Below are 12,085 nucleotides of genomic sequence, written 5' to 3'. Positions count from 1 at the left end.
GGCATTGATCATGTGGATAGTCAGAGGCTTTTTCCTAGGGCTGAAATGGCTAGCACAAGAGGGCATATTTTTAAAGGTGCTTGGAAGTAGATACAGAGGAGATGTCAGGGGTACATTTTTTACGCAGAGAGTGGGGAGTGTGTGGAATGGGCTGCTGGCGATGGTAGTGGAGGTGTATACGATAGGGTCTTTTAAGAGCTCAGAAAAATAGAGAGCTATGGATAACCCTAGGTAATTTCTGAGGTAAGGACATGTTCAGCACAGCTTTGTGGGCTGAAGGGCCTGTATCGTGCTGTAGGTTTTCTGTGTTTCTATGTAGATCCTGTCTCAGAATCCCTTCAGTGATTTATCCCCCATTGATGTTAGGCTCATGAGTCTGAATTTCTCAGACTTTTCCTTGCAGCCTTCTTTCTTTTTCAATATTTTTATTAATTTCTTACATAAAAGAATGCAGGGTACAGTAAGATATAGATATCAATTACAATATATTGAAATCACAGATGAAGTGTAATTACCCTATATCCATAGATTAAATTTAAACATAAAATTGAAAAGAAATAATTATATTATACAAAAAATCTAAACCTACTACCGGGGGGGAAAAACAGCTGTTTGGTTCAAAAAGAAAGAAAAGGAAAAAATTCTTATCGTAAAACATATTATTAGCCAACATCTGTGCTTAATAGCAAATGAAAGATTTTGAAAGTAGTTCAAAAAAGGTCCCCACAATGTTTTAAAAAAAAAAGTCTTGTCTAGGTTCAGAAATTGAACAGCGAATCTTCTCTAAATTTAAGCAAGACATAACATCATGTAACCAATGAGTATCAGTAGGCGGAGTGGCATCCTTCCACTTAAGCAACAATGCCCTGCTGGCTATAAGAAAAATAAAGGCCAAAATATGCAAACTGTGTGTCTCCAAAATAATATAATTTCCTCCAACATTACCAAATAAGGCAGTCAAAGGATTAGGTTGAAAATTTACTTTAAAAAGCGCCGAAAAAGTTTGAAAAAATTCCTTCCAATACTTTTCAAGAATCGGACAAGTCCAAAACATATGGATTAGTGAAGCTTCTCCACAGACTTCTTAGATAAAGGTACAACATTAGACACCCTCCAGTCTGCCTGTATCTCACTGGTGCCTATCGATGATACATGGCATCTTCAGCTTAGATGTTGGGCAAAAGGGCCTGTTTCAGTGCTGTACACAGACATCTCTGCAAGAAACCCTGCAGCATCTTCCCTAGCTTCCCACAGTGTCCAAGGATACACTTGGTAAGGCTCCGGGAATTTATCTGACATTGAGGTTTAGATACAATCAGCATACTCAGTTCAGGATATAACAATAATTTTCTTTCCAATTAAATTCTTGTTTGTATAATTATAGATAAAGTTTGCTGTATTTATATGATTGGTTTACTCTTTATAACACGTGAAGTTGCTCTTCAGCCCATCAAGTCCAATTTGGCAGAAGAATCCCAATGGGTTTAGGTACAGTTATTACCCCTCAATCATGAAGCTCTTGAATCAAAGGGGATAACTGCACTTGCCCCATCATTGCAATGTTCCTACCACCTATGGACTCACTTCATCTCATGCTCTCAATATTTATTATTTATTTATTTGTTGTTATTTCTCTTTTTTTTTGTATTTGCACACTGGTTGAACGCCCAACTTGGTGAGGTCTTTCATTGATTCTGTTATGGTTATTATTCTATGAATTTACTGAGTATCGCCACATAACAATGAACCTCAGTGTTGTATAGGGGGACTTGATAATAAATTTACTTTGAACTTTGATCATTCTCAATCCTTTCCCACCCCCCACCCCATCCTGTAGCCCTGCTACTTGCCCTGTGTCCCTTGCATGCCCTGTCAACTGCCCTTCAGACTCTTTTTGCCACTAATGTGCTGAGGAGTAATTTCCGGTAGCCAATTAACCTACAAGTATATCTCCAGTTTTAAAAAAGGAAGAAAGTTCAAAGTATTCTGCAGGTGTCACATATGTATTCAATAAAAGTTCAAAGGCATTGCTTTTGGGTCAATGTGCTTTGCTCGGTGTGTATGTTATTTTGCCAAATTTGCTTAAAATGTCACAAAATATCATGGGTAGGAGGTACAGGGACCTTGGGTTCCACACCACTAGGTTCAGGAACAGTTATTGCCCCTCAACCATGAGGCTCTTGAACCAGCATGGATAACTTCACTCACTTCATCACTGAACTGATTCACCTATGTACTCACTTTCAGGGACTTCACAATTCCTATTTTCAGGTTTTTTAAACTTATTATTTGTCCTCTTTTGCACATTGTATAATTAGACTTCATGTATAATTTTTCATAAATTCGGTTGTAGTTTATTTTGTAAATTCTCGCAAGAAGATATGGTAGTACATGGTGACATAAATGTACTTTGATAATAAATTTACTTTGAAATTTAAAACATAACTCATAATCTGTCAATCAGCCTCATGGCTCTTACAACTTATTTGATTCTCTGCATGCTCTCAGTAATGGCAACACTATGTTCTGCATTCTGGTGTAGCTTTTCAGGTTCAAGTTTATTGTCATCTGATTGTACATATACATAACCAAATGAAACAGTGTTCTCATGACCACAGTGCACCCACAATCCATATATCACACACAGAACATAAAACAAAATATTACCACAAGTAAGTTAATGAAATATAATTCAAAATGCATGTGAAGTGCACAGCACGGCTAAACAGTAAACAGCTCACTGTCCTAGTGATGAGACCTCAGTGGTGGCAGGGTAATCATTAGTCTCTCGGCCTGGGGAAAGAAGCTTTTAACCAGTCTGGCAGTTCTAGCCCTGATGCTTCTGTACCTGCTTCCTTGACAGTAGTGGGTCAAAGAGATTGTGGGATGGGTAGTAGAGATCCCGAACAATATTTCGGACCCTTTGAATGCAGTGCACCCAGCGAATGCCACAAATAGTTTTCCCCTTGTAGTACCTTGATATATAGATAGATAGATACTTTATTCATCCCCATGGGGAAATTCAACTTTTTTTCCAATGTCCCATACACTTGTTGTAGCAAAACTAATTACATACAATACTTAACTCAGTAAAAAATATGATATGCATCTAAATCACTATCTCAAAAAGCATTAATAATAGCTTTTAAAAAGTTCTTAAGTCCTGGCGGTAGAATTGTAAAGCCTAATGGCATTGGGGAGTATTGACCTCTTCATCCTGTCTGAGGAGCATTGCATCGATAGTAACCTGTCGCTGAAACTGCTTCTCTGTCTCTGGATGGTGCTATGTAGAGGATGTTCAGAGTTATCCATAATTGACCGTAGCCTACTCAGCGCCCTTCGCTCAGCTACCGATGTTAAACTCTCCAGTACTTTGCCCACGACAGAGCCCGCCTTCCTTACCAGCTTATTAAGACGTGAGGCGTCCCTCTTCTTAATGCTTCCTCCCCAACACGCCACCACAGAGAAGAGGGCGCTCTCCACAACTGACCTATAGAACATCTTCAGCATCTCACTACAGACATTGAATGACGCCAACCTTCTTAGGAAGTACAGTCGACTCTGTGCCTTCCTGCACAAGGCATCTGTGTTGGCAGTCCAGTCTAGCTTCTCGTCTAACTGTACTCCCAGATACTTGTAGGTCTTAACCTGCTCCACACATTCTCCATTAATGATCACTGGCTGATTCATCTCCCTGAAATGCCGTACAAAACGCAGCTTTTCCCTTTATCTCGGTAAATGTGACAATAATATACCAATTATCAGGTGCTTGTTTTTCAGGGCACAGCAGTGTTTTGGTACAATCTGTTTCCCAGTGGAGAAGGTGACTACAGCACACGGCATGCAGCTTGCCCTGTATTAGTTGGAAACAAATGGGGTGAGTACACTAGTATTCATCATCAGTTTTGGAGGATACATAAATGTGATAGAAAAATGGACAGCTACATAGGAGAGAAGGGTTAAGTTGATCTTAGAGTAGGTTATAAGGTTGGCATGACATCGTAGTCTGAAGTGCCTGTGTTGTGCTGATGTGTTCTGTGTTTTAGTTGCAAATGAAATCCTTGAACTTTCAGACCTTACTGTTTCCTTAGAAGTAGTTCCAGGCACAATGCAACATAGCAGATATGTAACCACATCTTTCTCTTTTAGAATAAATGATGTAGTACTGTAAATAGCTTGAGGTCAAACACCACAATCCCAGTGAGTCTTCTAAAACTACTCAGTCTTTGATGTGGAAGTGTACAGTAAAAACCAAGAGTTCATCTTTATTGTATATACTGTAAGAGGACTCATATAACAGTAGGGTAGAAGGTGTTCTTGAGCACCATTGGTAAATATTTTCAAGCTCTTGTATCTTCTGCCCGATGGCAGAGGAGGAAAGAGGTAGTGATCAGGGTGGGAGGGGTGACAACTTTCCCAAGGCAGCAGGAAGTGTAGATAGAGTCCATGGAGGGAAGGCTGGTTTTTGTGATGGACTGGGCTGTATTCACAATTCCCTACAATTTATTTTGGTCTTAGGCAGTGCATCCAGATAGGATACAAATGATCGTACGTCAATGAGTCTTTAATAGAACCACTTTTTTACCATTAAACAGAGCAAAATAGCAAGGACATGGGAATACCACCAACCACTTCCATGTTTCCTGACTTAAATACAGTAGTTGCTCCTACATTGTTGCTGGATTAGAATATCTTCAAGAGTTTCTTACCAGACAGCAGTGAAGCCAGTACATTCATTACATGGACAGCAGCAGTACAACAATCACCACTGTTTTAAGAACAATTAGGATTGAGTGTTGAATGCTGGACTTGCCAGTGACACCAACATCTCTCACTGAAGAGGAGAATTTTTCACAATTTGTATGTGTCTTACTGAACTTGCTTTATAATATGTTGGTATACTACAGTGATTATGAAAAGTATTCACCCCTTGGAAGTTTTCATATTTTATTGTTTTACAACATTGAATCACAGTGGATTTAATTTGGTGTTTTTTAAATACTGATCAACAGAAAAATACTTCAGTGTCAAAGTGAAAACGGATCTCAAAATAATTTTAAATTAATTACAAATATCGAACACAAAATAATTGATTACATTAGGATTAACCACCTTTAATATGACACACCAAATCATCAGTGGTGCAGCCAATTGGTTTTAGAAGCCACACAATTAGTTAAATGGAGATCATCTGTGTGCAGTCAAGGTTTCAATTGACTGTAGTAAAAATACACCATTATCTGCAAAGTACAACTGCTGGTGAGTCAGTATACTGGCAAAAACTACATTATGAAGAGAAAAGAACACTCCAAGCAACTCTACGAAAAGGTTATTGAAAAGCACAAGTCAGGAGGTGGAGATGGACAAATTTCCAAGTCATTGAATATGCCTTGGAGTACAGTTAAGTCAATCAACAAGAAATGGAAAGAATATGGCACAGCTGTAAATCTGCCTAGAGCAGGTCATCCTCAGAAACTGAGTGACCATGCAAGATGGGAACCAGTGAGGGAGGCCACCAAGACACCTATGACAAATTCAGTTATTTTTATAACCAATTTTTACTTCTGGTTTTTGTGCGATGCTAACTATATCCCAGTGTATATTAAGTGTACATTCCTGGTGCCACTGTTCAATGTGTTAGGTAATTAGAAATTGTGTTCCTCTTTTGAATATTTCTCTTCTTCCAGTTCATATTGTTTGTGAAGGATTGAATGGGGCAATGAATGATTATGTTGTGTGACCTAAAAATGATTATGTAGGAATTAAGTTAATTCTGTGTAATTGAAATGTCAACATGAAATGACTGAGTTGCTGTTAAGCACCCATCCAGTTTACTAGTCCTTTAGGGAAGGAAAGAAGCCATTCTTCTGTGTCCTTGTTAACCAGAAGAAATGGAGACATTGATAATAAAAACATGGATACTTCAAAGGCCACCAACAGTGGGTAACAAGAATTAGATGTATCAGTTTCCTTGCCCCAATATTGTGGTGAAAGTTAACTAGCTGCCTGAAATGTCTTTACATGGTTCTTAGGCCCAGGACAGTTAGACTGGACAATAAACAAAAACTAACTTGCTCAGTGAAGCCCATATTCCATAAATTAATTATTTTAAATTAGGCTGCATGATTAAACAAATCATACCAGTCACTGCTCCCAAATTATACTGATGAATTTCAGTTTTAAGAATTCAGGAATTTATGGGGTCGATGGGATTTGTATTCCTAAAGCTTTTCATCCCAGTAGCTAAATCATTGCATACCCAGTATATTAAAACAATGCTGGGTGTGGCCAGCCTGCACCAGGGAAAGGAGCCTTATTTAAGAATGTGAATATTTGTCTTCATCAAAATTAAACCATGCTGCAAACTCCTCTCTTGTGGTTGAACTGTAAAATGGGTGAACCCTCATCTGATAAGCTGCAAGGGATGTAATTGGGTGGCACGGGCTTGTTGCGCTGGAAGGGCCCATTACTGTGCTGTATATCTAAATAAAAATATTAAACCTTGTGATTTTATTTAAAGGGTGGTCGAATGGAATGACCAGGAGTGATGTTTGCCTGTGGAGCAGGATCCAGGTCACTAAAGGGAGTGGAGACATTTCAGTGTTTGTTAACACATTGTCCTTTTGGCTGTTTTGCAGTGTCGAACAAGTGGATCCACGAGCGTGGGCAAGAATTCCGAAGAAGATGTAACTTGTCAGAGACGGACTGATGTGCTCACTGTGAATTGCTCCCTGTCCGCCTCACCTTCACCACAGCTCAGTCCTGTTTACATTCCTATCATTGCTCCTAGTCTTTGTTCTCCACCCTGAAGACTTCTCCCTGACTCAAACATATTTCTGTTTTAACACTAAATGAAGACCTGGGCAGAGAGGTTCACGTTTTCCATTGACAGGTTTAATTGAACTAGGCTGAGCTGGTTAAAGTGACAGGAAATATTCCTCTAAAATCATGCAGTTTGTCATTTTATTTTCCCACATGTTATATGGCTCTTTTCTGCAACTAGGTTTTTAATGGGGGTGATTTCATGTTTTTGAAATTGCAACGTGAAGCCACATTCCTCAGCAGGCAATGAGGTCTTTGCTGGGAGTGAGTATTCCTCACTGAACAAAGCCTTACTTGGGCATCTGTTGCAAGATGAGACTTAGAATTTGGTAAACTTTATAAATCACATTTCTGGAAGAGCAATGCTTCATGTAAGCCTGAATAACGAAGCATTTTCCTGAATGGAGTGTAGGTATGTCTGCACGTAGGTTAGTGTGTATATTCAATTATATAAATGGTTCTCTGAAATCACATGTTCATTGACAAAAGCCATACATGATGTTGACATTGGAAGTACATATTTTTGCTAAACGTAAGAAAGACATTTTAATACTTGGCCATTATGAATAACACACAAAATGCTGGAGCAACTCAGCAGGCCAGGCAGCATCTATGGAAAAAAGTACAGTCAGTGTTTCGAGTCGAAACCCTTTGGCAGGACCGAAACGTTGACTGTTCTGTTTTTCCATAGATACTGCCTGGCCTGCTAAGTTTCTCCAGCATTTTGTGTGTGTTGCTTAGATTTCCAGCATCTGCAGACTTTTTCTCATTTGGACATTATGAATCATGATTTCAGATAAAATTAACAAAGTACTATGAGTATTTTTGTGGTACGTTTGACCATGTGTGTGGGGTATAACAGAAGTTCCAATCAATAGTAACACACTCCAACTGATGCACTCTGAATGTGAAAATTATGCTTATTAAACACAGGGCAAATCCCACTTTTACTCCTTTCCCATGAATCAATCATTTGTTGCTTTCTTTTTAATTGTTAATTACCAGATCCTGCATAGTCTATTACAGCATAATGGCTGCATCCCTAGCGATATCAGTTTATTGTTTCAGCATTCTCAAGTAGTTTGATCCTTTACATAATTTGGCTTGACTGAGGCACCTTTGAAATTTGGCCAGATGATATCAGAACACTACAGACTCTTTGGCTGTATATATTGTTTGGATATGTGTTGTTTTCATTAGTTTTTAAACAAGTGTATATTACATAAAGTGTTGGTCCTCACCCCTTTTTTAAGATGACTTGCATAATTATGTTTTAAAAAGAAACAATCAGTGGCTAAATTGTGTGTGGGGGGGGGAGCTTAAACATGATTTTTTTTTAACTGTAAAGCTTTAGGGTGGCTGAGAGATAATGTGATAAAATAACACAGACAACATGCTCGAGGATCTTTTTCAAAGGAAAAGTGCTTTACTGTGCTATCAGTGGGAAAATTTGTATTTATATATCTTTATTTTAATAAAACCTGCCCTTTTCTGTTTTCCTAAGTTACCATTTTCTTTAGTGTCTCATTATGTATTTGATTGCAAGGGTAGTTCTCAACTTTGTACAGTTGCCACACAACTGTGGTCTCAGGAATGAAACAATCAGAGCCAAGTGTCCTCAACTTGATTGCCTGAATGACAATGCAGGATGGAAACCGATAAGATGTATTTTGTGAGCTACACACCAGCTCACATCACTGTTATCTACTTAAAAATAGGAAGCAGTTTATTCCAATCAGTGCAACTTCACCTAATTTTAAAAAGAAGCTTATCAGACTTCAGCTTGTGGTTGGGTACTCAGTACTGTGATGGAGAATTAACACAACTAAATGTGAAATCCCAGCTGACAGGGGGAGGTAGAAAGAAGTGCAGATTCAAAATCCTATCCCATGAGCAAATCGGGGAGACAAAGTGAGGAACAGTACCCAAATCCCACCCCATGAACAGCAGAAGAATCTGGCTAATTTGTCAATCTACCACCAATGCACTCCCTTGTCAAGAAAGTGCTGTATGCAGGATTGAGAACGGGCATGTCCTCTTGCCTACTTTCAAATGGCTTAAGAACCTCTGCAACAAGTGCTAACCATTGCAAGATTGATCAATTACTTGTAATTTTTTAAGAAATCAGACTTTAAAAAAATGTTTCTATTCCTCTCATCCCAGCACATTTCATCCAGAGAGGGGGCTCCGTAAGTGTGGTTGTAAAGCAGCAGCCATCGACCCCTGCCCTGTGTTAATCAAGTGGGTGCTTTTGGGTATTGGAAGCACCTACCATACCAACCACCAATGTGGAAATTGACCAGTGCAATTGGATTTAAATTCATTTGCCTGCTTCTTAATGAAGCAGGGCCACTGGACTTTGGCACCTTTAATAATCATTCTTCCCTTCTTGTAAAATGCTAGTTTATATATTCTTCTGAACATGCAAAGCTGTAGAGGCAGGAGTTGTATGAATGATGGATTCTATTTCCTCTTATTCTAGAATACAACTTTGTTAACTAAGTGCTGCTCCTATAAACCTGAATTTAATTTCCAGTATCTGCAGATTTTCTCTTGTTAATGTTTTCACTCTTGATTTTGTCCTTGTTGTTCCAGTGTAAGCATGAATGAGAAAATAAAGTCTCACTGTGGCAGCAGTGACAATTTCTCCTTTTCAGCTCATTTGTTGCCTTTTGATTTTTGTGGTATCTTAGCTCTACCACTTTTTAAACTCTGCTTCAAGAGCCTGAGGGAAGTGTGGCAGACGGTAGTAAAAATTAATTGGAACTAGTGCAATACAAATCTTGAGATGAAGCTGGTTAGGGAGCAAATTCCATACATTGATGGAGCAACAAAAATTATGGATTATTAAGACCAGCATTGTTGGAGCACAGGTCAGAGGATAGTGGGGCTGGAAGATATTAAAGGGAAGAATGAAGTTGTAGAAGAATTTTAAAATAAGACTGCAAATGCACAAACAAAAAAATAAATAATACTAGGAAAATGGATTTTAGAGTCCTTGAAAAGTAAGTCCATTTGTGGAATCAATGCACTTGAGGTGAGTGAAGTTAGCCATACTGGTTCAGGAGCCTGATGGTTGAAGGGTAATAACTATTCCTGAAACTTTACAGTGAACAAATGCAAAATTTCTGTTGCTTATTGCATTAAAAACAAGATCCTAATCCCAATCTTTTGCAGTTTGTACTCATTCTCAGTCTCCCTTTCCTTCGTAGGAAAATCCTTGACCCATTCATCACCCTCAAGTCAAGTTGCTGTTACTGTCATTTCGACCAATAAATGATGGTACAGTACACAGTAAAAATGAGACAACGTTTTTCAGGACCATGGTGCTACATGAAACAATACAAAAACTACACTGAAACTACGTAAAATAACACAAACACTACACTAGACTACAGACCTACACAGGACTGCATAAAGTGCACAAAACAGTGCAGGCAGTACAATAAAGACAATAGGCACAGTAGAGGGTGGTAGATTGGTGCCAGTCTAGGCTTTGGGTATTGAGAAGTCTGATGGCTTGGGGGAAGAAACTGTTACACAGTCTGTGAGCCCGAATGCTTCAGTGCCTTTTGTGAGATGACAGGAAGGAGAGGAGTTTGTGTGAGGGGTCCGTGGGGTCCTTCATAATGCTGTTTGCTTTGTGGATGCAGCGTGTGGTGTAAATGTCTGTAATGGCGGGAAGAGAGACCCCGATGATCTCAACTGACCTCACTATCCGCTGCAGGGTCTTGCGATCCGAGATGGTGCAATTTCCAAACCAGGCAGTGATGCAGCTGCTCAGGATGCTCTTGATACATCTTCTGTAGAATGTGGTGAGGATGGGGGGTGGGAGATGGACTTTTCTCAGCCTTCGCAGAAAGCAGAGACGCTGCTGGGCTTTCTTTGGTATGGAGCTCGTGTTGAGGGACCAGGTGAGATTCTCCGCCAGGTGAACACCAAGAAATTTGGTGCCTCCAATCTTTGTACCTTTTTGTGTCCTCTCTGAGCCCTTAGAACTTACACATTCTTTCTAAAGGTTTGTACACTTCATTTAAACATCTTTTCCAATCTCACTTATGTCAACAGCAATTTTCTTTAAGGTGTATTAGGTGAGAGGCACCACTTAAATCTAATTTTTGGATTCAAGCATGCATGCATGCTCTCTTTGATAAGTTACTGGAAAATTACTTTTTTAAAAATACACATAGAAGAACTTTAATTTCCGTTGTGTTTTTTTTTAAATCTTATAATGTCCCCAAGCCCTTAACAACCACTGAAGTTTTAAAAAATTGTGCTCACTTTCTCATGTGGTTCAGTACATTTATCACAACAGAGCTTCAAACTCAACGCTGCCATCTGCTGGAGGCCAATTGCATTTATCAGGGATGGGGAGGCTAAAGCAAATTGTGATTAACAGTGGCTTGTTGCAAGTGTTAAGAAAATGTCGATTAAACAGAACGATTTTACACAACTATAAAGATGATCTGTTCTGAGGTCATAATAACTGCCTTATACTGTATGTTAAATTTGTTTCCAGACACATTCTTCCACCTCTATACTAAATTAAGCAATACTGAATGAAATTACATTAAATAAACTCCCCCTCCCATCAGAGATTACATCATAGAATATCATGCCGTGAGAGATTCCAAAGTGGCATTATGAATTGGAGTTTAAATGGAGCTTAGTTGTCATAGGCTCTCAGTGATCACGAGGGTATCTAGATCCTATACTGCTTAAATTCTACATGTGGAAAGTTTCAACGATGATCGTTATCAAAAGTGCCCATGCCCCAAGCTCTATTGCCTCTCCAACCCTCTGTCCCTAACTCCTAGCTATTTGTTCAAAACAAGCTTTCATGGCCAAAGCATAGCCAGCATTAGAGCAGAGATGAAAATCTGGTGTTTTAATAGGCTTAGTTGAATGACAGTGTAGAGATCTGGAAGGAGTCTAGCGATTACAGCATTTATTATAATGTTTTAAACCCTACATTCAGATTACTGCTTTGCAGTCTCTCTATATAACTCATCTCTGCTGAGAGAAACATTCTTTGTTAGTGGCCTTATCTGCTGTGTGCAGACATATTCACAATAGAATAGTAATTGTACTTGCATTATTGAAGAATTCTTACTATATTAAAACATTTTGTAAATGGAATAGCTACTTGACATTTAAAATCAAGCATTTATCAATGAATTAATGCCAATTTAATGTTGCTAATTTCAAAGTTAACTTAGTTGATGAGCAAAATTTTATCTGAACGGTCTTAATTTCTCTAGAT

The 12,085-nt window shown here is 38.8% G+C and overlaps 1 protein-coding gene across 4 annotated transcripts in view; it reads left to right on the top strand.

Annotated features, from left to right (window-relative positions):
- p4ha1b (prolyl 4-hydroxylase, alpha polypeptide I b) overlaps positions 1-9,478 on the top strand; it is a 100,544-nt gene extending 91,066 nt beyond the window's left edge. For all 4 annotated transcript variants that reach the window (XM_073025391.1, XM_073025392.1, XM_073025393.1 and 1 more), the window contains exons 14-15: positions 3,781-3,877; positions 6,639-9,478. In XM_073025391.1, the coding sequence (XP_072881492.1) occupies positions 3,781-3,877; positions 6,639-6,709 (168 nt within the window). In that variant the 3' untranslated portion in view covers positions 6,710-9,478. The remainder of the gene's footprint in view (positions 1-3,780; positions 3,878-6,638) is intronic.
- The last annotated feature ends 2,607 nt before the right edge of the window (positions 9,479-12,085 follow it).

The sequence above is a fragment of the Hemitrygon akajei genome, chromosome 21 (genome assembly GCF_048418815.1).
Source record: "Hemitrygon akajei chromosome 21, sHemAka1.3, whole genome shotgun sequence".
NCBI classification, from domain to species: Eukaryota; Metazoa; Chordata; class Chondrichthyes; order Myliobatiformes; family Dasyatidae; genus Hemitrygon; species Hemitrygon akajei.
This window is presented reverse-complemented; position numbering and strand designations above follow the sequence as displayed.